Source organism: Anticarsia gemmatalis, chromosome 27, assembly GCF_050436995.1.
Source record: "Anticarsia gemmatalis isolate Benzon Research Colony breed Stoneville strain chromosome 27, ilAntGemm2 primary, whole genome shotgun sequence".
Classification (NCBI taxonomy): domain Eukaryota; kingdom Metazoa; phylum Arthropoda; class Insecta; order Lepidoptera; family Erebidae; genus Anticarsia; species Anticarsia gemmatalis.
The window spans coordinates 1987772-2012932 of record NC_134771.1 but is presented as its reverse complement, the minus strand read 5'-3'; the positions used below and the strand labels follow the sequence as shown (position 1 = coordinate 2012932).

Here is a 25161-nt window from a genome sequence, read left to right as displayed (position 1 = left end):
CTGTTAAATTAGTAGTCAATATTATGGTGTGTATTTACCTTCAACCCAATGATGAGCTAAGGTATCCGGCGCTCTCTTAGACTTGGAGTAGGTGGCGATACAGGACGCCGGCGCGCGCTGAACACATCTCTCGTGAACGGTGAACTTGCAGACTGGAAATATACAATCATTTTTTAGTATTACACTACACACTACGCAAAATAAGGTGCTTCAGCTGCGTATGGTAAAACAACTGAGACTTTATTTTCCCAGACTTGTAGTAACAGTAAGTACTTGAAAAGCGTAGTTTTAATATTCAGCTGCTCACATTAAATAACACAAGTTTATCTTTTCTAATGAGAGACACAAACGGCATAAAATACTTAAGGGGGTATTATTTACTAAACTACTATTTATACATGAACTAAATCACTCTTATTCGAACAACAAGCGCATATTAAAGTTCATAGGTTATTAACGTATTATACACACCTTTTCAATGTACCTATACCGGTGTGTTATTCACTACGTTGTTAAAGCTACTTACATATACAACAAAGTCCTTTCTTGCCCAACCCGACCAGCATGTTTAAACACAGATTACAGTACGCCGGTCGGCTGAAGTGCTTCAAACGCCACGCGTGTTCCCCATCCTCCTTCACGTTTGTGTCCAGACCTAGTAACACTAGTAGGGGGATTGTTGTCATGCTGAAATGGAAATATGTTGATTTATTTTATGATCACCCAATGGATGGAGAAAGAAGCATATTGTATTTTTAGTTTATAATCAGCCATCAAGGGTGGAAGGGGGAGCATATGGTATTATAAAAATAGTTTTGATTTTAAAATTTTGTGATCTTATTGAGAGTTACGAATATAATTAATTGAAAAATATCCACAGGTTGCAGGTCATAATGTTCTAATGGTATCTACTATGTTCCAGTCGGGAATCGAACCTCTATGGTCATCTGCAGTCATATACACAATCGCTCAGATTACAGAGACAGCAGTAACATAAGTAGATTTAAAATCTACTTTTTTGAAAACACTTATTACTTTTATTTTCAAAGGGCTCAGGTGTGACAAAGGGCTAAAGTGTTGTCGTTTAACTAAACAATATTTTCTGGCGTTAAACAACGATATGCGTATTGTGTGGGTTTTAGGAAAACTCAAGGCAATAAGACACGATTTCGTAAATATAATGCTAATTACAGTCTTTGACTCACCCGCCACGTTTCCACTCATCCAAAGACACGGTACCATCAGCATCATAGTCTATTTCCACCATCATGTCTTGCAGGATCTGGAATATAAAATCTTTTTTTAAGTAATAAGTTGAACACGACTTACTTAGCGTATTATAGCGAGCTTTTCAGGTTAGAAGAAAAATATACTATAACTTATAGAAAATTAAAAGACAGGTAGTTCTTCCCTTTTTTTTAAGACAACTCCCGCACTAAGATTGTTCTTGTGTCGCGGAAACTTTTACAAACATACAAACAACGGACACAAAGTACAACCAGACCCGAAACAATTATTTGTGGGATCATAGATTGTGGGATCGCACAAATAATTGTCCCGTATGGGAATCGAACCCACGACCTTTCGACGCAATGATAGCGGAGTGGCGACCTCAATCACTGCGCCACGGAGGCAGATAAAGATAATACTATAAAACAAACCCTTAGTTTAAAAGAGACTTTTAGGGAGTGGGTGACAATCTCTTCCCTCTTCACGTGGTACTCACCGGTCTTAGCTCGGAGGTCTCCCAGCCGAGGTACTCAGCGACGGTCATCATCTGGTTCACGATGCAATCCATTTCGTTAGTGTCCAGCACTCCATTGCCATCAGTGTCGTAGAGACGGAACATGACTGCAAATAAGTAAAAAACGTTTAGCTGTAGTCACTTTTTAAGAGATGAATAGTCCCCAACCCGCACTTGGTCAGCGTGTTGAGCCCAATGCCGTATCCCTTTAGTATTTTGGAAGTAACCCCTTACCCAGCAGTGGAGTAGTAAGAGTTGAATTTACTGTGAATTTATTTATGCGAATTTATGTCTATGTTTTTCTTTTTTTCCTATGCCCCTACATACTATCGCAGCATCTAGTTGATATATTCAATAAAGTCGGTCAATTTAGTATATGCTTGTATGCGTGTCACGTACAAGTTACGACAGTAACTTAGTAGTAAAGTTATGTACTCACACTCAAGCTTATCTTCTGGTCTGCCAGCCTCTAGTAAGGATAGGTAGCAGACGATGTCCTTGAGTGATACCCTCGCCGTGTGAACCTCCAGCGTGGACGAGCGACGCATCAGGTGCTTGAAGTCTGCAGAGCGACAGATGAAGATTACATACAAACATTGGTTTTACGGGTAAAACTGTAGGCTTATATCTCTTTTAAACCGCTACAGATTTCTTTTTGATTCAAAAGACGACGTATGTAGGTACCCTAAAGTCTAATTTATCAAACATAACTTTAACTATGATTTACTACATTTCTTCTACGCTACATTGGCTAAAACTTCTGTTTAACCAAACAGGATTCATTTAAACAACGGATATAATATTCAAAAAGTCAAAGAATTCTCTAAAATCTTTATTTGAAACGACGAATGACCATAGTGGTCCTTTGGGGGTTAGGTCCTTTACTCTTTTAAAAGATTTGAGTTTATAGAAATGATGGGATGCTGGACTAACAACATTATAAACTTATGCTACATCAAGTCATGAACTGATATCGTGTCAAAAAAGCATTCCCAAAAATCGCATCAGTTGCTCAACAATTGCTCTAAAATCTCTAATAGTACCTTCGATCTTCGTAGACTGGTTAACCCTGAGCGAGTTGCTGCTCTTCCTGCTGGAGTTTCTGCTCATCTGACTGTGGCTGGGGCTGGCCTCGTTGCGCCCCAGGCACAGCTCGTGAGACGAATACGACGGGTGGGTCGTCACTGTGAACATCGGATGCACGCTCCCTGAAACAAATGTGTGATAGATTAAGCAACGTACATGAATTATCAAGAGTCATAATATGAACTCTAAAAAAATTGAAGTATTCCTCTTGAAGATATAGGCAATAACATGCTGAAAAAATAGGTTTTGAATTCTCCAAAACCCTATTATTATATAGGGATATCCTAGAAAGACATGCGCAAAAGATATGTCCAAATGCGCAATACTCGTAGCCGGTCCTGTATGACCGTGGAACAATCTGTCTGCATTATCCAAAAGTTATCCAGACTTACAGAGGAATCAAAACTTGTGGAGTCTTGAAATCCATGGGGACAGCTGCAGTTCACGAAAGGATCACTGAATGAGACCTTATTTGGAATCAATTATAAAGCTATATTTTTACTACCTACCGTACACCTACGTAAAGTCCACCTCAAAAATCTTTAAGAACAGAATGCTTAAAGCAGAAAAGACTCACAATTTACAAGAAAAAACTAATTACAAAAACCACACAAGGTAACTGCACCGCAGCCGTCTCCACACTGAACTGGACATGTAACATAATATCTTATTATAGTCGTTGTCTTCGACGCCCACGTGCAAAGAAATAACCATCTATTTTGTAATATGCTATAATTAACTGAACTATGAACTTAAATCCCCCTTTCAAGAGGGAGGACGTCAGTTCTATTGAAATTGTTTATTTTTAACCCTTAACGTGCAATGGGGTGTTTTCTGTCCGTCATCACAGGTCTTGAAGGAATGGAATTATGTAGAATCCGTGGTGCCGTGGTTTAGGTCTCAACGCCGATACCATTGCGTCGGGAGGTCATGGGTTTGATTCCCACCCGGAACAATGTTTGTGCGATCCACAAATATTTGTTATGGGTCTGGCTGTGCTTTGTGTCCGTTGTTTGTATGTTTGTAAAAGTCCAAGCGACACATGAGCATTTCTTAGTGCGGGAGCTGTCATAAGAAAATTGATACAGGTGCTGAATAAGTTGGTGTGTAATATTATAATCGATGCTCAATGACTCACGTAACCACAGTGCGATGTTATGTCGAAGTATTGTTTAAGTAATATAAAAGACTCAAGGCTTAGGAAATCAAGCGCAGGACCGTGTAAATACATTTTTAGGGAGATATGTATTTGAAATACCCGTATCCGGCGGTCCTGTATGATAAATGTGAATGAGGTAAAGGAAGTTGCAAAGCTCGTACCAAGTGGTGTTCTTTGGTCTCTGCCTACACTTATAGGTAGAAGGCGTGACATTATATATGTATCTTAAGCCGCTCAATAGTGGATATTAACTCTCCTTCAGATCTCACCAGTTCTACTCCTGGCTCCCTTGTCGCTGCCGTCCACCGAGTCTCCGGAACTCTTGCCGAGCTGCTGCAGGCGTTCAGCCAAGCCATGGATTTTGGAGGCTAGGCTTAACTTGCCCTGTAAGAAAGATATTTAATCATGAGTCAATTCAAATTTAATAAGAAAGCTCTCCAGAAAACTATATCTTTTATTATTTTGCGGATTATCAATATAAAAAGACTTTTGTTTGTGTCTGTAGTTTTTATTATTAACTGTTGTACTCGATGGTTCAGACAAAGGTGTTTGAAACCCTTATTGTATATAACTTAAATTTGAAAACATGTTCAACATCCTCAATCCTGCTACTACCAATTTGAAAAAAGCAAATCAAAATTTGTCCTTGCTTGACTATCTATTTGCTCAGTTTGGACGTGACAAAATTGAATGTTTATATTTATGTACAATACAAGAGTTTACTATTTGGTGTTACCTGATGGTCAGCATGGGCAGTGACAGCCGCGCACGCTGCAGTGGAGCTAGCAGCTGCCATCTCCCGCAGCGCTGGTCGACGGTCACGACGGACGAACGAAAGAAACAGGTGTCTGGAAGTATAGAAATAAATAACTGCTAAAGACTCCTTAGTAAGAGTAATGATTGATGTCTGGAATAGAAGTATATTAATAAATAAAGACTCCTTGACAAAGAGACGTATGCCTTGAAGAATGGAGGTTCAGAATGGATTTTTGTATTGACCAGGGACTTTGCAAACTAAAAAGTAGAAATTTGAAAAGGACAAAATTTTCGGACATTGAAGCATTCTTTAATATATAATAGGCGCCTTTACACACACGCTCTTTCGTGCGTGAAACAACAGCGGAAAGAGCGCGCACCGCGCTCATCTGTCAAGCCCGCTACTAAAGCGAAGAAAACGTTCGCTTTAGTCAGACACTTGCGTTTTTATAGTCGCATTTGCGTTATTGTCGGGTTAAAAACTTTTAGACGACGCGGCGAAGTCTTCAAATGTATCCCGTAGCGCAATTCTCTACAGTCGATACTGTCGAGTCTCGAGAGTTAGACATTTAAAATGTACTGCCAAAATTGTTTTTACGCAGTCTATAGCCAGTTATCGGTAGTCAATAGTAGTAGAGAATCCAGCTTCAGTTGACGAACTAAATAATAGCGCGTTATCTTGCACTTAGTACTATCGTACAATCAGCGGATTTTTAATATAATATATCCTGAGAAATATTCGTATGTGCTTTCACTAGACGCTGACCAAAATCTCGAGGTTTTTCAGGAATTACTTTACAGAGAAACAAAAAAGTATTAAGATATTAAGGCTCTTGCAATAAAAACAAATAAATTAATCAAATGAACATCTTTTTTTCCTCAACATGAAAACAAAAGAAATGTCCGATACTTTTTCCTTGTAGCAATTTGTGACAACCTGTTGCTTCTACTTATTCATTAAGGTTCTACTGAGACGGCTAATTTAATACGATAGACGATTTCCTTATAGAAATTGTGAGGAATGGACGTGACAGTCTGACAGATGATGAAATGTTTTATTTAATTCTAATATTTGACTGCCACTGCTGTTATCACGTCGCTACCATTGCGTCGGGAGGTCGTGGGTTGGATAACACGGGACAATCATTTATACGATCCACAAAATAATTGTTTCAGGTCTGGTTGTGCTTTGTGTCTGTTGTTTGTATGTTTGTAAAGGTCCCCGCGACACAAGAGTAATTCTTAGTGCAGGAGTAGTCTTTAAAAAAAAAAATGGCGTCCATGGACCAGTGGTTAAGCCGACAGTGTGTAGAGAGGTCGTAGGTTCGATTCCCACACGGTACAGTTATTTGTGCGATCCACAAATGATGTACTTATTCATTAGGGTACAGCTACTGAGACGGCTAATTTAATACGATAGACGATTTCCTTATAGAAATGGTGAGAAGTGAAGGAGACAGGTGGTGAAAAATGGTTTATTTAATTCTTATATTCGACTGCCTCCGTGGCGCAGTGGTTTAAGTCACCGCCATTGCGTCGGGAGGTCGTGGGTTAGAATCCCACACCGGACAATTTTTTTATCAATAATTTTAATAACTGTTCCGTGAGGATCGAACCCACGTTACCTCAATAACTATATTAAACTCTTAACTGTCTCTTTTCTGCATAGTTCGATTAGATATTTAGTTTTACGTATTGTTTCTTACCTGGACAGTTCATCAGGAGTGGACACCTCGAGGAAGGTGTCCAGAAACCACCGGAACCCCTCATAGTCGATATCCTGTAACAATGAAAAAATCATTTAGTTTTACATATCATTATAATAATATAATCCGCATATAACAGATCAAAGATCTCTTATATGCGGTTATTTTTTTATCTTGTACAAAGATCAGGTGCTACTCGTAACCGGCGGTCCTGTATGACAACCAGTATGGATGTGAATAAAGCAAAGAAAGTCTGTAAGGATCGTACCAAGTGGCGTTCTTTTGTCTCTGCCTACCCCTGTGGGAAAAAGGCGTGATATTCATAACGTATGTAATTAATTATCTTTAATATTTCCCTGGTCTTCCTTCCTGCCACGGAATGCCCTGCAAAATGTTATCCAAATCGATTTTGTCAATTTGGCGTAAACATTAACCATACATACATACTTTCGTATCTATAATATTAGTATAGAATAAGATAAATCTAAAGTTAAAAAATCTCCTTTGTTATTAAATCTGAGCCAGACATGTGTGGGTGTCTCATTACAGACGGTTGCCATGGCAACGCGAGATCACTTACATGTTTACAAACCCTGTTAGTTTATTTCTGAACGAATCAATACTATTTGTTTGGAAAAATCTGCGCGGTACAGGAGCTTAGGAATTTTCCTAGATCTATCTTATGTGAAGAAGTGATAGTTGCATAAGTTGGCACCTCCCACGCAAGTGGTTGTAGGTTCGAACTCGAGGCATCACACCAATGACTTTTCAAAGTTATGTGTGTATAAGAAATAATTATCACTTGTTCTAACGGTGAAGGAAAACATCGTGATGCAACCTTGTATGCCTGAGAGTTCCTATGAACAGTTCTTAATGGCGTGCAAAGTTGGCCAGCATGGTAGACTCATGGCCTTACCCCTCCTTCATTACGGGAGGAGACCCTTGTCCAGCAGTGGAACATTAATGGGTTAGATTTATTATTATCTTATTTTTCAAAGAATCGAATTTTACATTTATCGAGTTTGAATCAAACTAATATCAATTAATAATATAAACAAGAGAATTTTGTCTCAAAATTAAAATAATCCGAATCGCAAAATAAAATTAGGCACATTTTAAATCAGTTTAAAAATGGTAGATAGTTTTGAATTCTAGATGAACGGTAGTGTATGCGACTGTTAACCACAATGCCTGAGGTTCGATTCCCAATTTCGTTATTTATCTATACTAATATTATAAAGCTGAAGAGTTTGTTTGTTTGATTGTTTGTTTGTTTGTTTGTTTGAACGCGCTTATCTCAGGGACTACGGGTACTATTTGAAAAATTATTTCAGCGATAGTTAGCCCATTTATCGAGGAAGGCTATAGGCTATATATCATCACGCTACGATCAATAGGAGCAGAGTACCAGTAAAAAATGTTACAAAAACGGGGAAAAAATTCACAATTTCTTTATAATGTGACGTAAGCGAAGTTGCGCGGGTCAGCTAGTATTGGATAAATCCCTTTATCGAGGCTTCTCTCGATTACATGGGACTAACATAATTATTTAATGGCGAAACGCAAATGTCTTTTATACACTGCTTACACTTTCGAGTATTACAGTCGTAAAGTTACAAAAATAAAGAATATTTTACTGGAGCAAAAGCTATTTATATTAGAATACTTATCAGAAAACAAGAGAAATAATTATAATCTACCACCCTCGTCCAAATGGAATCGTAATATAAATTACATTAAATATAACGCCGGGGGCGCTAACTAAATCAAAATAATATCTATAGCGAATTTAATCTCGGTTGCTAGGCAACGGCCGCCATGTTTTATCCTAGAATATTTAGATTGTAGGTATATTATTATCTTTATATATATAATTATTCTGTAAGTGTGTATGTCACTGAACTTCTCTTAAACGACTGGACCGATTTTGATGAAATTTTTTGTGTGTGTTCAAGGGGATCTGAGAATGGTTTAGATTCACAAAAAAAATATATATATAAAATTCTCGCGTCACAGTTTTCGTTGCCATACTCCTCTGAAACGGCTTGACCGATTCACATGAAATTTTGTGAGCTTATTGAGTAGGTCTGAGAATCGGCCAACATCTATTTTTCATACCCCTAGGTGACAATATATATTTTTTAATTTACATGGCAAAACAACGTTTGCCGGGTCAGCTAGTTGTTTAATAATATTACAATGACTTTTTTGTGATAGTGATAATATGTCAGCTGCCAGTATGCCTTTTACACTTTCACGGTTAATCCAATGAAGCGATTTCGATGATCTATGAAATTTAGTTAAAGACTGACCACTAAATATAGGTAGGGGTTTTTAAAAAAACTGGCCAAGTGCGAGGTGGACCCGCGCAAAAAGGGTACTGTGTAATTTTAAAAAAAGCGGCAAAAAATTACGTTTGTTATTGGAAGCATAATTTTACGCGAGTGGAGCCGCCCGTTACAGTTTATAGATTTATATTTTTTGTGAATTTTCATGGTCTCAGGCGGCTCACATTAATTAAAAATCGCTCATATCAGAGAACGCAAAGGTAATCCCGCTGTAAAGAAATATCTTGTAGAAATCTAGTTATGCTAAAGCATCAAAAACTTCGAAAACTAGCCTTCAGCAACTTCAAAATCTGTAGAAACTCTTTTCTTTTCTCTTTTTTTTTCTTTTTAAAAAGACAACTCCCGCACTAAGAATTGCTCTTGTGTCGCGGGGACTTTTACAAACATACAAACGACGGACACAAAGCACAACCAGACCCGAAACAATTATTTGTGGAGCGCAAATAATTGCTCCGTGTGGAAATCGACCCCACGACCTCCCAACGCAGTGGTGTTGGCGTGGTAACCTAAACCACTGCGCCACGGAGGCAGTCAACACTAAACTATACCTTCAATTCCCAAACGAAATATTCTATAAACGTAAAGTTAATCTTAAATCGTATTACCGCCGTGGTCCAATGATCACGTTCAGCTCGGATTATAACAACCACGGCGAGGATAAATAAAGGATTACTACTGAAATATTTATTACGCAGGAATACGGCTCTTGGCCGAATTTATGCCAAAATATAAGCCTGCTTAGTTTGGGAATACAGGATATTATAACATTTAAGATTTAAATACAAAATATTCTTTGCATTGTGAAATATATAAACTACTGTAATCATTAGGTTTATTACCCATTTCTAGTTTGTATTGAAAAGACCAATTATTTTCGAAGTTATGTGTGTATTTTAAATAATTATCACTTGCTCTAACGGTGAAAAAAATCATGATGATACCTTGCTTGCCTAAAATTTGTTCATGCATGTAATTGCATGATAAGTCCCCAAACTTGGCCAGCGTGGTGGACTCAAGGCTTAATATCCCCTACTTTTAGCAGTGGACAGTAAGGGGTTTTTAAATATATGTATATCTGTCAATAATACGCCGGAGTTACATAGCAATAAGCTCGCTCCCTACTACATGGGACGAACATTTTTAATAGCGAAACCTGGGTGTATTTCATAGACATGCCTACACCTTCGCTTACAAAAGACAGATTATTTTATCTAGTTTAAAAATAGATATATTTCTGAAAAATCCACTATATATAACTAAAGCGTAGGATTTAATCTTTGTTTAAAAGACAATGTTCTTTATCTTTGAAAGACGTCTTCAAAGTTCAATAACTGAGTGATCAATGGCAAAGGTGATAAGAGTGGAAAGTTCCATGTCTCGTGTCAACAGGTGGGTGGTTGCTAGGCAACCGCGTGTAGCGGCCATCTTGGATTTGTAGTGTTTATATTTAGTATACGTTGTAGTTTAAAATTTAATCTGTCTTTAGACCAAAAAATATAATCAATAATGTCAAAACTGGAACTTATTTGAAAAATCTTTTACTAATATAAGATAATTAAGATTATATTTGGTTGACAATGATATTAAATATTTATGTATAATATGTTAAGGAAAAGATAACCCGGGCAAACCGTGGTAAGAAACTAGTGAATAACATTCAGAAACAAGCCGTATTTTTATACGTTCTGTTTGTATTCCCGATATTTTCCTCCTGAATAAATAGAAGGCATTTCTTCGTATATTCTTCGTGTTCATAAATAAATGAGGCGGAACATGACGGAGCGTGTGCTCAGTATGTTTTATTTTGTGTTGCGGTATATCTACTGTTTTTCATGAGTTAAAGTGTGACTGTATGAGAGTGGTTAGTTGTAATGTAATGTTACAGCGAAGGTTCGCTTTGCTTGGATAAATAGTTGATTATAGTTAAAAACTTTTATGATTTGCTTAAATTAATAAGGGGGCTAAATTAAATTTTTAGTTTTTTAAGCCCACTAGGTACTATCCAACTCCTGGGATCTCCTACAGAATTGGGGGAGGGATTTGGCTTTTTGATTTTTTAACTCAATTTTATTACAGTTATCTACAACAGCCAAAATAAGGTGGTGTATATTTTCTACACAATTTTAGAAAGATTTAAAAGTACAAAAAAGATTTTTACTGATTATTGCAAATATCATATTAAAAATAACGTAGGATTGCAAATAATGCCACTTTACGTAAAAAAAATTGCTACATCTATTAGTAATAGAGTACCCCAAACAAGTGCTATATCATCTACAAAATACCAATATTAGTTATATGAGAGTCTCTTTCTTACAGATTTACTACAAAATTATTGTAGCTATAGTCGAAGACCCGGAATCAAATATGATCTTTTCAAAATCCCAATCTCAAAATGCCAAAAATGTTTACGCAAGCAAATCCGCACGGATCATCTAGTTACAAATAAACCGTCTCATATAGACAAACCTATACACATATTGTGGTCGGCAGTAGTGTCCCACAATGAGTATTGGATAATATTTATATGAGAATTCTTTGTATTGTCCAGAGATAAATAGAACGTTTGTGCAGAGAATTACTGGATTAATGTGCCTTTTGTCTCTTTTGTTTGTTAGGTATTAGATAAGGATGGAGAGAATGTTATTGTGATGTTAACTTGTGCTTTATTAATATAGGTAAACTAGAGAGTTTCGCTCATTCGCGTAAAAGTTTCGTACCATAATGTCAGTCCTTTTGTGGTTGGTTTAGGAAAAAACACAATCTATGTAATATTAGGTTTCTAACAATTTCCACATTAAATTTCATTAAATTTCTTTTTAAATTGTGTAGTGCTGGAGATAAATACTGTCATGGCACCCCACGATACCGGCTTGTCTTGTCACGGAATGTTACCAATTGTATTACCTACCATAGCAATAAGCAAAGTGATTTCAGTAGTTGTAAGATAAAGGTTATACGTAATGGTTTTATTTTAGTTTTGTCTATTTAAAAAAAATTAATATACGTTTCTTTTATTCTTCATTTTCAATTGGTTTAACATTTCAATCGTGAAAGCGTAAATATTAGGTGACTCTCTTATTGATAAATATTAATGAGTTTATATTTTGAACTTTCTCTACAATAAGATTATCCCTACTTTTTTTTTTTATAACGTTTATTCATATAATACATCACATTATAAAATACATACAAAAATCGCCAAACTGTCAACCAGTTTGTTGGCGATAATGGCGCTCTTTAATTTACAATTATTATTATTATATAAATATTCTTACTTATCGACTATAATATATACTATATACGTTATTTTTCTTTATATAAAACTAAATCTTATTATATATATCATATTATCACATACATATTATTTTAATCATATTTATCTTATATCTATCTTTATATTTATTTCTTAGGTACATGGCATTCTTATATCTTTAAGTAGTAGTTTTTCAGTCTTTTTTTCAGAGTACTTATATTATTTATGTCCGAGTTCCTTATAAAATCTATTTTGTTAAATATTGTTGGTGTTAAATATTGCCTAGTTCTTTTACCATAATAGTTCCTTACATAAGGTATAACAAGCTTTCGTTGAACGACATTCCTAGTTGTATATTTATGATTTGCGGTTTCTTTGTATTTATCTATTTTGTATTGTTCTATAGCTATCAAATATTCAACTTTTTCGTGCACTGGTATAATATTACAGAACTTTAATAATTCGTCATAATTCTGTTTGTATTTTAATTTAACCTTTTTGCTAACAAGATACTTACTCAGTCTAATCTGTAATTGTTAAATTAAATCTAATCGTGTTTTAAATGTAAGTCCATAGCTACTTAAGCCATAACTAATTAGTGAGTCAGCAAGTGCGAAATATAATACTGATAATACTTTTTTATTTACAAATCTACTGAGGTGAAAGAATTTATCCAAGACTGATTGGAGTTTAGCACACACATCATTGACATGTGTCTTCCAGTTCAAATTACTATCTACCGTTAAACCTAAATATTTATATTTATCTACTTTATCTATATTTGTACATTGACATCTATATTTATTACTGTGTAAGCATTCGTATGTATGACCTGTTATGTGTATTTGTATTTTGTTTTTATTGTTATTATATGGGGAATATATTAGCATTAACTTAGTTTTAGTGAAATTTAGTATTATTCCGTTGTCATGAGCCCACCTTATTATGTTTTCAAAATCTAGCTGCATGTGGTGTTGCGCGTCTGCCGCGCTCGTGGACGAGTATAGCAGGCACATGTCGTCTGCATACATGTACGTGGTGCAGTGTTTGATCACGTTGATGACGCTGTTCACGTGCAATATGTACCCCACCGGGCCGAACACGGAGCCGGTCGGCACGCCCAGGTCCACACTTACCTCGTCTCCCACGGTGCCGTCTATGGATGTGCGAAGGGTTCTGTTCTCCAGATAACTTTTAAACCAGCGGTTGATAGGTCCTCTTATACCACACTCGTCCATAGCGCGCAGCAGCACGTCATGCTCTAAAGTATCAAACGCTTTTTTGTAGTCAATAAATAATGCTGCTACAAACTAACCCTGGTTCAGACTGTTGTTAACGTAGTCGGTGAACTCGGCGAGCGCGGTGGCAGTGCTGCGCCCGCGCCTGCTTTTACTGCTATTCCATATCCCAAATCATTACTAAAAAAAGCCTTTCCCCATTTTCATTTCTATCTATCAGATAGGCCTATCCTAAAGATATAAATAAATAAATAAATATGATTGGACAATTCACACACGGTCATTTCATTCCAAACTAAGCAGAGCTTGTACTATGGTAACCAAATAACTGATAAACATACTTATATACTTCTAAATATATACTTATATAGATAAATTGACCACCAGGCTCAGAAAAAATAGTTGTGCTCATCACACAAAGATTAAAATTTGTTCCGGGTAGGATTCGAGCCCACCACACGCGGCGCTACGGTTGTTGCGGCGAGGTGACCGCGTAAACCACTGCGCCAAACGTGCAGTTAATAATATAACCTTACCATAATCTACACCGTCTCTCCGTTGCCATAGCAACCTATTTAACCCATATATTAAACAACACAAACATTTCATTATCGTATAACATAAATACAAAGTTGTAACACAAACAAAGACTTGATACATTAATAATACGAGAATTAATATGTACTGCTACGGAGAAGTTTGTCTTACCCCCGGTTTCTGAGTACATTTACAGCGTTTTTTTATATAAGTTTTAGCGCTATTGAATAGATAAACTACCGCTAAATGTACCTCACAAATCGGAGGTTAGAGATTTAAACAAAAAGGGGTTTGGTAGAGTTTTTTAGCGAACAAAGTTACAGGAGGTAATGATTGCTACAGCGAAATTTTTCTTTTTAGGAATTTTAGTTTCATACTTGTAAAGTCTTCCAAAGGCTTGCCTTGACAATTCTGGACATAAATAAATATCACTGGACAATTTACATACAACATATCACTGTACAATTATAACAACTTTAAGAAAATAAATATATAAATAAACTCTCACACAGTCATCTGATTCGAAACTAGGCAAAGCTTGTATTACGGTAACCAAATATTTAATACTTCTATGCTTCCAAATACACACTTATATAGATAAATTGATAACCAGGCTCAAAACCGATATCTACTCGTGCGCATCACACAAGTGTTTATTTAGTCAAGATGGTCACCTCACCACACGCGGCGCTGCAGCTATTGTGGCGAGGTGACCACGTTAACCACTACGCTAAACGTGCAGTTGACATGACTCCATCTAGTATCCATATAACTCTCGGTTTGGGCTTAAAAATGAACAGTCGGATATAAATGATGCAATGATTTAATAATATCTACTACACCAGTGAGAGTCATGGGTTTAAATCCCGCACGAAACTACGCGATGCGATCTACAATTAGTAGTCTCCCCTATGTTAGAGCAATTCTTAGTGCGGAGATTGCCTAAAACAAATAAAAAATCAGTTTAAACTTTGACTTACGACCCTACAGCATTTTCTTGTTTGTATGTTTGTAAAAGTTTCCACTATGTTAGAGCAATTCTTAGTGCGGCAGTTGCCTAAAACAATTCTGTTGAAGCTTTGACTTACGACCTTACAGCTTCAAGCAACACCTGATATACTTAGTTAACCCAACTTCACCTAAAAGGGTTAACTTAAAACCACTTACTTACAAATTAGGCTAAAAGCTCGACTCCCTTGGTCAAAGTTAAATAATAAACCGAAAACTTTACACAAAGCAAAATAATCCTTCTCTATAGTACATAAGACACAAAATCGTTCAAATTGTAAGAAGACTGTTATGACCTTTTCAAACTAAGGTAAGTGATCAACTACCAGCAAGAATTTAAGGCAAAATAAGCCTAAACCTTAAGAAAATAAAATCTAAAGTTGGAAGGAGCTGTTACCATGTTTTTTGGTTTAAAAAATACAAGTGAAACCGCCATAGATTACGTTTTATCATGGTCCAATCTGCACAAATATCTTCCGGGGTATTTTCAAAAGAGAAAAACGTCTTTGTGGGGTCTTTCTTGCCGCAGGGATGATACAGAATTACAGACGTTTTGTAGTGATGTGCTGATTACATTCGGATAAATTATTCGGATAATGTTGTTGCCAGGGAACTTTGTGGAATTGTCGCAAGTGGCGTTCTTTAACGACTTAGACCTTTGGGAAAAAGCGTGATTGTATGTATGTATGTATGTATGTATGACGTATGTAATGTAAAATATTCGGTTAAGTAAAGGTGTCAATTAATTTGTTCATATTTTCACTTTTAATACACGTCGTAGACAGAAGTCTATGTAGTACAATAGATATGTAGTATATTCACGGTTTAACATTTTGCAATGTCAATTCCATGAAATACAAGCAAACCAGAAGTCACATTGCGAGCCAGTTCCCAATTTCTGTGAGCCTTTTGAATAATATTCTTAATAAATAAGAAAATACCTATAGTATTTTTCCCGACCTGGGAATTGAACCTGAGACCTCAAAATCTGATACACTACTGCACAGACCATAGAGGTAGACAAATGCAATAATGTTCAAGTATTTTCTTATTCAACCACATTGTAAAAAGAATAAGCCACAATCGGATAAAGTACATTTCATATAAGCCAGTTCTTTGTTTCAATTGTAAAAGTTATAAATTGTCAAGAACGCCACGAGTTCGTTATTGTTTGTAGAAAACTTTTTATTGTTTATTGAAAATAAACTCTTATTGTATCGGAAAAATTGTGAGGGGTTGTTATATATACACGATATGAAAAATATGTTGCAACTAAACCCGAGAACGGATTAAAATATTTTACGTAATTGAAGAATGGCGATGATTGGTTATCATAACTAAGAAACAATGTTTATAATTATTGATTACTGTGTACATGCTCCTAATATTATTATTTTCTTATGACTATGTCTAACTGTGACCTATACAGGACAAATAAAACCCACTACAACACACGTTTTGTGAAAACATATAACATTTTTCACTGAAACCGCTATAACAGTTTTGGTTGACAAATACCAAAACTATGTTATATCCTTAAATCATAGCCAAAAAGCATCCATCATCATAACAAAATAAACATCACATAAGCCAATATCCGACAGCAAAAACCCATAAGATCCGCTCAATATCCGAACGATCCCATCACTAGCGTTAACCGAGTTAACCTCAGTTTATTACGGCCGCGTGTTGTCCACATATCACGAGTACGCTCTCGAGAACAGTTCAAATGGTTTATTATCTACTAAATAACTTATGGTGGAGATAGATTCGAATTTTGTTTTGGGAAATATTTCTGTTTGATACTTTCGTATTAGATTATGTGGTGCATAGTGTATGATTTTAAGTAAAATATAGATTTAAAAATCAGATAAGAAAATTAGGTTTGGGCTTAAAAATCGTAACAAAATTGCGAGAGCTCACCCTTAACATTAATTTAATTGATTTTTGTCCTTTGATAATTCTGATTACTAGTTAAAATAGATTAATAGATACGTTTTGTTTTTACAATACATTTAAAAAACCTTATAAATGTGGTAATACAGATAAAAAACTTCAACTTTAACAGAACGTTCACATAAGGATGATAAGAAATCCTTACAGACGATCAGATCTTTGTCGCTATTACATACGATGTAAAGAAAATTTGAGAAACAATAGGCCTTTAAACTGGTAGTCACTTCAAATATCCGAAAATCAGCAGTAACTCAAAATATCCGCAAGTGTCCCATCCCTAGCAATGAAACAGGTGAACCATTGTTCATGGCGCACCGGCTCCAGCTGTTCCAGTTGTAGCACAGTCACGCAGTTAATTGTCTTTATTATCTCCAGTTTGTAACGAAATGTTGAGTTTTAAACTGACTAAATATTATGCATAAAGTGTATTGATACTTCACTACAATTTGAAAAGACATAGGCGTGCAAATATAATCATACTAGCTTTTACCCGCGACTTCGTCCGCTACCTGAGTTTTCCCATGGGAATGCGTCATTTTCCCGGGGTAAAAAGTAGCCTATGTCCTTTTTCGGGTATCAAAATATCTCCATACCAAATTTCATGCAAATTGGATCAGTAGTTTAGGCGTGGTTGAGTAACAGACAGACAGACAGACATAAAGAGTTACTTTCGCATTTATAATATTAGTATGGATTAACACTTATCTGACCCAATTTGGTACATAGTAACGTAGGGACACTGCTGACGCTACATTGTGTAGTCAGGCGCACGCCTGCGATAGTCCGACGCGGCAGTCGTCTCCGCGCACTCATTTAGTTAGGACATATATTTAGTTATTAATATGTATTAGTTTATTGTAATAGTCTGGTACCAGAAAATATATATATCATGTATAATGAAGTACGTTATTTATCGCCACCACCTCCGCGCACAAAACATCCACATTGGTGACCCCGACGTGATGGCAACAAAGCTCACACTCCACATTGGTGACCCCGTACAACGAAAACGCAACCTTCAGCAACGTGGCATCGACGCACGTGCACATGGCCAGCGAACAAGAAATAGCGCATGTGCAGCGTGGCAACAGCCAGCAGATAGCAAATAGCATCATGGACACGCAGACAAGCTCGACAATTATTGAAGACACGATTTTCCGAAGCAGTAGAATGTGGCAACGAAGAACACGCGCATGGTTAGCGACAACGAAAATCGCAACATGTGACACGTGGCAGCCAGCTTGCCGGAATATGGAATCGTCGAGAGCAATGACGAAGAGCAACACGGCGACATGGGCAGCATATACTAGGATATCCTGGAGAGGCGTACGACACTACGCAGCATGCTCCGAGGACGGTAGACGACGAGGGACCGGCGGTGGCACTCTATGGAACAGTGCACGCGTCGAAGCCACTCATCACACTTGGAAGCGAGGATGGATACCGCTCAGTGTTGGATGGTGCACCCTGTCTTACCTCAGTACGGCCCAGTTATGTGAAAAACGCGGAATAAGATCGCCGAAAAAGATCGCGGAAAAGGATCGCAGAAAAGGATCGCGGAAAATGGTTGCAGAAAAAGTTCGTAAAATTTTTTGCCTTGTGTTCGTGTATAATATACAATATGTGTTTTTTAAAAATAGATTTAGCTGATGTGTTAATAATTTGTTCTTTGTATAACGTATTATAATATCGTGGTCATTGTTTATCATTACTTGGAATTTTACTAGAGCTCACATAGCGTTCATGGTATCGTGTGTCAATATTGTTATTGTTAGTGAGAACGCAGAGTTAGCGAGATAAGTACACTATGGTTTTGCTGTTCGTTATTTCTTGATGTGTTTAATGTTTATTGTTCTTATATCATATGTATTATCAATGTCAAAATTTTATAAATATAATTTTGGTAAAGGGGGGAGTATTGTAGGGACACTGCTGACGCTACATTGTGTAGTCAGGCGCACGCCTGCGATAGTCCGACGCGGCAGTCGTCTCCGCGCACTCATTTAGTTAGGACATATATTTAGTTATTAATATGTATTAGTTTATTGTAATAGTCTGGTACCAGAAAATATATATATCATGTATAATGAAGTACGTTATTTATCGCCACCACCTCCGCGCACAAAACATCCACATTGGTGACCCCGACGTGATGGCAACAAAGCTCACACTCCACAGTAATATTCATACATACATAAGATCACGCCTTTTCACAATAGCAGGCAAAGACCAAATAATTTGGATTCTATCCTTACAAAGTTCCCGTAGTAGTTAAACCGCTATTTGCACAGATTTTCATGAAATGTCAGAAAAAGGCTTCGTTTTTTTTCATAAATGTATACTAGCCAGTTATGTATAAATAAAGAACAAAGTTTAGAAAGTGTATATTATGTCTTTAAAAAGATTTGATCAACAGATTTTGAGTAGTTATAGGGTACATTAAAATAGCCAAACGTGACAGAGGTCAGAGGTATGTCTTATTTTTATAGAAATAGCCTCCCTTACTATAAATAGCCTAACAAACATCGACTGGAACTGGTAGCAATAAACATAGAATTCTCCAGAAGCCTCTTATCTTGGTGTTAATACGAAATTCAATACACGGAACCCGTGGGTGGACGCCTACTAAGACTCAAGTAAAAATAAGTAAGTTATATATAGATGAGAACGTGCTGTAGGTATGAACAATTGTTAGGCTATTGGCTAGGGGCTATGGGGCTATGGGCGGTGGGTCTATGGGTTGGTCGTAGGCTTTGGCTTACTGGGAATAAAGATTTAAAAAAGATACTTATTTTTATATAGTATAAAATTTAATTATTATTTGGTATTTTAGCCACTTAAGGGTTGATTATATTAAATGTGTTCGAAACCAAGTCTTTTACTGTAATTTCTGCATAATCAGTTCAGCAGTTTAGTCGCTAAGGCGAAATAAATTATCGAATTTGTCTACACATGAATAGACAGTAACAAGTTAAAATAAAATCTTATTAAAAAATCTGTATTTAAAGATATTTTATTAATCCCAGGCTCAAAATCATCATCATTTATCTTAAAAGACCTTTACTGACGTATTTAGAGCTACAAATCTTAAATTCTTCTTTGAAAACATCCAGAGCAGCGAAGTGTCTAAAAAATCTCTTTTAAACGACTTCCCTAACTTCAGTTTGTAAAACTTCAATAATAGCACATTAAAACTACAGAAGTAAATAAGGAAACCCAGTCCTCAACAGTGGGGGAAAGTGGGGTAAATGTGGGGTAAAGTGGGGTAAAAGTGGGGTGTGTTTAAAACTAATAGAGATAAATGGCTGGATCTTTTACAAACACCTATCTTCATTACATCGACTGGGTATACTGTTACACCGAATAAGAACTTGGAGTTAATAGTATTGCCGTTTTACTAAGTAACGCCCATAGCAAGTTGCCGGTTAACGATATGTGGGTTAAGCAACCGTTAGTGCGATCATTCTATAGATGGGTGACCGCATAGTGGTATTTAGCTGGGTGTCTCTGTGCTTCGTACGGTCTCGGTCTCGGTTGATGTCTACTAAGATAACAGTCGTTAAGCCACGTCAAAGGCCTTTCGGGCGGCTTGAACAACTTTGACACTAGGTTGACCACTAACCATACGATAAGATGAAGAAGACTAAGTGGCGTTAGTAGTGTCTAATTTATGGGTATATCCATGGTTCCATGTACGTGAAATCCCACGTTACGAAGAGACGGTGCAGTATGTTTTACTTGTAAAAGTAAGTTGTAAGGGGATTTGGATGATTTTTTACAACCAGCGGCCTGCCTGCCAGGAATTTTACGTTTAACAGGAAATTTTGAGGATGTTTTAATACATGAGATTATCATCATTACATAAGATATAATCAGTGACTCAAAAATATACTATTTACCTACCAATGAAGAATAGTTCCACTTTTTATTATAAGAACATTTTCAGTTTGGTCCCCAACTCGCGTGGTTGACACCTGACCTAATCCCTCTCCCTGTTCGGACAGAAATCTTTGCCTAGCAGTGGGACAGCAACATATTAAAAATAAAGCAAAAATATATATTTTTTTTTCTTTTTATATATTAACATATATTTGCTAAGCGTGGTGGACTCAAGGCCTAGCCCCTCCCTCATCACGCGAGGAGACCCTTGCCCAGCAGTGGGACATTAATGGGTTAAATTTATTTATTACATATATTTTCTTGCAAACACATCAAAGTCGTCTTGAAAATACGCATCGGTGTGACACAAAGGCACAACTTTCGAAGCACATTTTTTGCGCCACCCCCGGGCAGACATTTTACGCCCTCCAATAGAAATTTATCGATGCGATAATAAAATTTCAACCGAACACTGTCACACGGCAACTCAGTACAAACGAAGTTATATACACAATGTTCTTTTAAGAAGTATTTCTAAGTGTTTTTTTGTGGAACGAAGCCCTTTTTCGAACGTGTAGAAAACAAGGTGATATAAAGAGGTTGGGAACTTTAGTTGCGATGGAAATACGTTTCTTTTTAGATTAATTCTATCTTTGTTAAGAGAGAATTTGAGGATTTACGTGTCTTTATAGATAAATTAAAAAAATGCGTAATGAGACCAGAAAACGCCAATTTTAACTGCTTTACCCCTTTGAGAAGAAGCCGTGCTTTCATGTATGTATGTATAATGCGTGGAGAATAAAACTACTATCTTTTCAGTGACCTTTATGTAAGATTAATTAAAAGACACAGTTCTTCTAATTGCCTTTCAAATAACATTACATTTGATTCAGCAGTTAGTCGTGAAAGCTTAACACACGAACCATAGTACGTCAACTTAGTAAAAAGCCTTTGAAAACACACTTTATCTTAATTATAATGATTGAAAGTGAGTAACTTCTAAATAAAATAGCTGTATTTTGAGCACAGTCAACTGCGTAAGCCGAATGATCATAGATTTTCTAAATACTGAATTTTATATACTACTCCCCAGCCGCTAATATTGCATACAAGGGTCTCTACTAAATTGTTGGACTATACTTTACCGCTATTTTGGGAAAAAACATGATCCTGTGTTGGTTGTATATTTTATAGCATGTTTGCTAAAAAATCGTGGTGATAGACCAACATACAGACAATAAAAGGTGGTATTTTTTAATATAACATGGCTAAAAATATACAAAATAGAAAGCTATCGACACGGTATTGTTAAGGTAACTTAACAATACCGTGTCGTATTTTCATTCTAAAAACAATTTTCGCTTGAAACAACCCTTTTATTTATTATCCATAAAACAAATATTGATTTTGCAATAGATTGAAGAGAAAATAGCTAAAACCTTTTTATTACTTTGAAATTGCCAATCTGTGAAGGGTTCAATTTGCACACACTGAAATGTTATTATAGAATTCATCAGCCTTTCTTCCAAACTATGTTGGAGTCGGCTTCCAGTCTCACCGGATGCAGCTGAATACCAGTGTTTTACATGGAGCGACTGTCTATCGGACCTCCAATACCTAGTTACCTGGGATTTAACACGATACCCTTCGATAAGACTGGTTGTCAGACTTTCAAGCTTCCGACTACTGGTAACGGCTGTTAAAGAGCTTTACAAATGGCAGCCGGGTCCCCGATTCCACGTGCCTTCGAAATCAAGAAGGAACTCGGTATGTAAAATATGGTAACCCATCCATAGACCAACCTCGGCAAGCGTAGCTTAACCTGAGAGATCGAACTATGCTGCTTTTACTTACTTAATCACGAGCTCCTCGAGATATATGGATGTGAATGAAGCTAAGGAAGTTTGTAAGAATCGTACCTAGTAGCGTTCTCTGGTCTCTGTCTACCTCTATGAGAAGAAGACGTGATTTTATGTATGTATGTATGTATTAATGGAAATCGTGTACTTTTAATGGAAAACTAAAGTAATATTTATCTTGCATGCTCCCGGGGGATATAAGTATGCTAATACATGCATAGGAGTAGGGCTGGCTAGAATGTATTCGGCAAAAAAGAGTTTAAAAAAGTTTGATCTCACGAGTATTTTCTATTTTTGTACATGGGACTAATAATTTTGCAAAACATGGATCAATTCAAATTCAAAATCAAAATATAATTAATTTCGTAAACTTCGTGTAAAGTATAAGACATAGCTTTTTTTTTCAACTTTGATGATTTTTTTGGCTGTTTATATGCTTATGCCTTGGAACAACGGAACAACTGTATAAACTTAAATATTATTTTAGATGTTGTATTATATACGTTTTTTATGACTAAATAGCTGAATTGATTTAGATTAAATTAAAACCAAATACATCTCATTTATAATTAGTTAAAGCAAGCGGAGCTAAGCTCAGAATATAGTAGGTACCAGTCAGTTTCATCTCAAAGAGTGGACAAGATAGAAATTAAAAAAAAAAAGTTTCAATTCCCTTTTATAATTTTGTGATACTTTCGTGTTTAAATAACATTGGACTAAGAACGTTAACCCTAGTGCCACAGACAGTAGGTATCACACGAAACGAATTAGCATGTCATCTGTGCAGTTTTTTACCCTCTACCACTAAACTTGTAAAAGACTCTATTCGTATTCAAAATAGTATTTGTTTTAATGGTTTTTTTAATTAAGATATTGTAAGGAAAACAAGGTATACTGCCTCCGTGGCGTAGTGGTTTAGGTCACCACGCCGCTACCATTGTCCGGAGGTCGTGGGTTCAATTACCACACAGGACAATTATTTGTGCGATCCACAAATAATTGTTTCGGGTCTGGTTGTACTTTGTGTCCGTTGTTTGTATGTTTGTAAGTCCCCGCGACACAAGAGCAATTCGTAGTGCGGGAGATGTCTTTTTAAATAACGAAAAATTGAGCAAGTACGATTATATAAGGAACCATGGTAACAGCATGATAGACTGATGAAAAATCCATTTTCCTCCCCTAATCTCCCGTGATAAGTCATGCTACATAACACGTAATTCATTGTATAATATTCTTCTGTTTAATATAAGTTATATAGACGTATTGATTACACACTATAGTAAATAAGAAGCAAAAACTATTGCGCTATAAGGACCAATCTACTAGCTGACCCACACGATGTAACTTTAGAAAAAGAAGTCAGTTTCAGTCCAGACCTTACTATCTCCTTCCTTTTATAACAAGTTCCTTTTTTTCTTACTTTCACTATAATCGGTTAAGTAGTTTAGCAGTCGGATTGTAACAAGCAAACTGACTTTTAAATTCATTATTTTATTAGTATGCAGTATGGACCCCTAGGACCCTATGAACTGAATCACGGTAATATGACGATAAGGAACCATAGTATCAGAAAGATAGACTGATGAAAAATACATTTTTCTCCTGTAATCTCAATAAGATCGGTTCAGCAGTTTAGCAGACAAATCGTAACAGACGGACTGACTTTCTCATTTGGAATACTAGTAGCTAAAGAGAATTAGAGATGCCCTAGGTTTAATCAAGACAATAAAAACAAAGATTTCCCCATGGTAACATCATCATAGTCTTTGTAGTCATGAAAAATCCATTTTCCTCCCCTAATCTCCCATGATGAGTCACGTTACATAACACGTAATTTATTGTATAATCTCGCCTGTTTGTTCCTGTATCGGAGGACATTTGCATAAATCAATATCTGAGGCACGGCTATGTTAATGCTAATGGGGATGTTAGTTGCCGAGTTTATTTGCTCTTTTGTATAGTAGACGGTTGAAGGAGCTCGCGGCTTAGTTAACAACAGCCGCGCGGATCGATCTCCGAGGTTAAGCCATGGGTGACCATCTTGTACATATCGAGTTCCTCCGCGTTTCGGAAGGCACGTTAAATTGTGGGTCCCGGCTGTCATTTTCTAAGATCTTTGACAGTCGTTAACAGTAGTCAGGAGCTTGAAAGTTTGACAACCAGTCTTACCTAAGGGTACCGTGTTATAAACCTGGGTTATAACACCGGTTAACAACCGGGTTGTGGAGGTCAGATAGACCGTCGCTCCATGTAAAACACTGGTATCCAGCTGCACCCGGTGAGACTGGAAGCCGACTGCAACATAGATTGGAACAAAGGCTAAGCAAATATATAGGGGTATTTGAGCTAGGCGTCTCCGTGCGAAAGCCTAAAATTTTACATTACATTCTCATTCCTCATCTTCCGTTTCAATTTCGCCTGATAAACCCCAGTTCACACTTTCTATTCTTCATCCTACTGCCTTTTCAATACAACCTATTCACCTAGCACATTAATTTTACAACGACATCAGGTAGTTCAGTTCAGGTTATTAATAATGCAGTCTACAAAGTTACACCGTTACCTGCACTTGCAGGGATTTAACACTAGGTCGGGGAAAAAGTATTTTCGCATTGTAGTATGTATGAAC

The 25161-nt window shown here is 36.6% G+C and overlaps 1 protein-coding gene across 1 annotated transcript in view; it reads right to left on the bottom strand.

The window, feature by feature from the left end:
* The window catches only part of Dgk (diacyl glycerol kinase 1), a 114119-nt gene that overhangs the window by 9408 nt on the left and 79550 nt on the right, over positions 1–25161 (bottom strand). The window contains exons 4-12 of the mRNA XM_076132120.1: positions 6452–6525; positions 4726–4837; positions 4259–4373; positions 2788–2952; positions 2184–2306; positions 1727–1851; positions 1206–1282; positions 527–687; positions 39–152 (exon numbers count right to left, since the gene is read on the bottom strand). Coding sequence (XP_075988235.1) covers positions 39–152; positions 527–687; positions 1206–1282; positions 1727–1851; positions 2184–2306; positions 2788–2952; positions 4259–4373; positions 4726–4837; positions 6452–6525 — 1066 coding nt within the window. The remainder of the gene's footprint in view (positions 1–38; positions 153–526; positions 688–1205; positions 1283–1726; positions 1852–2183; positions 2307–2787; positions 2953–4258; positions 4374–4725; positions 4838–6451; positions 6526–25161) is intronic.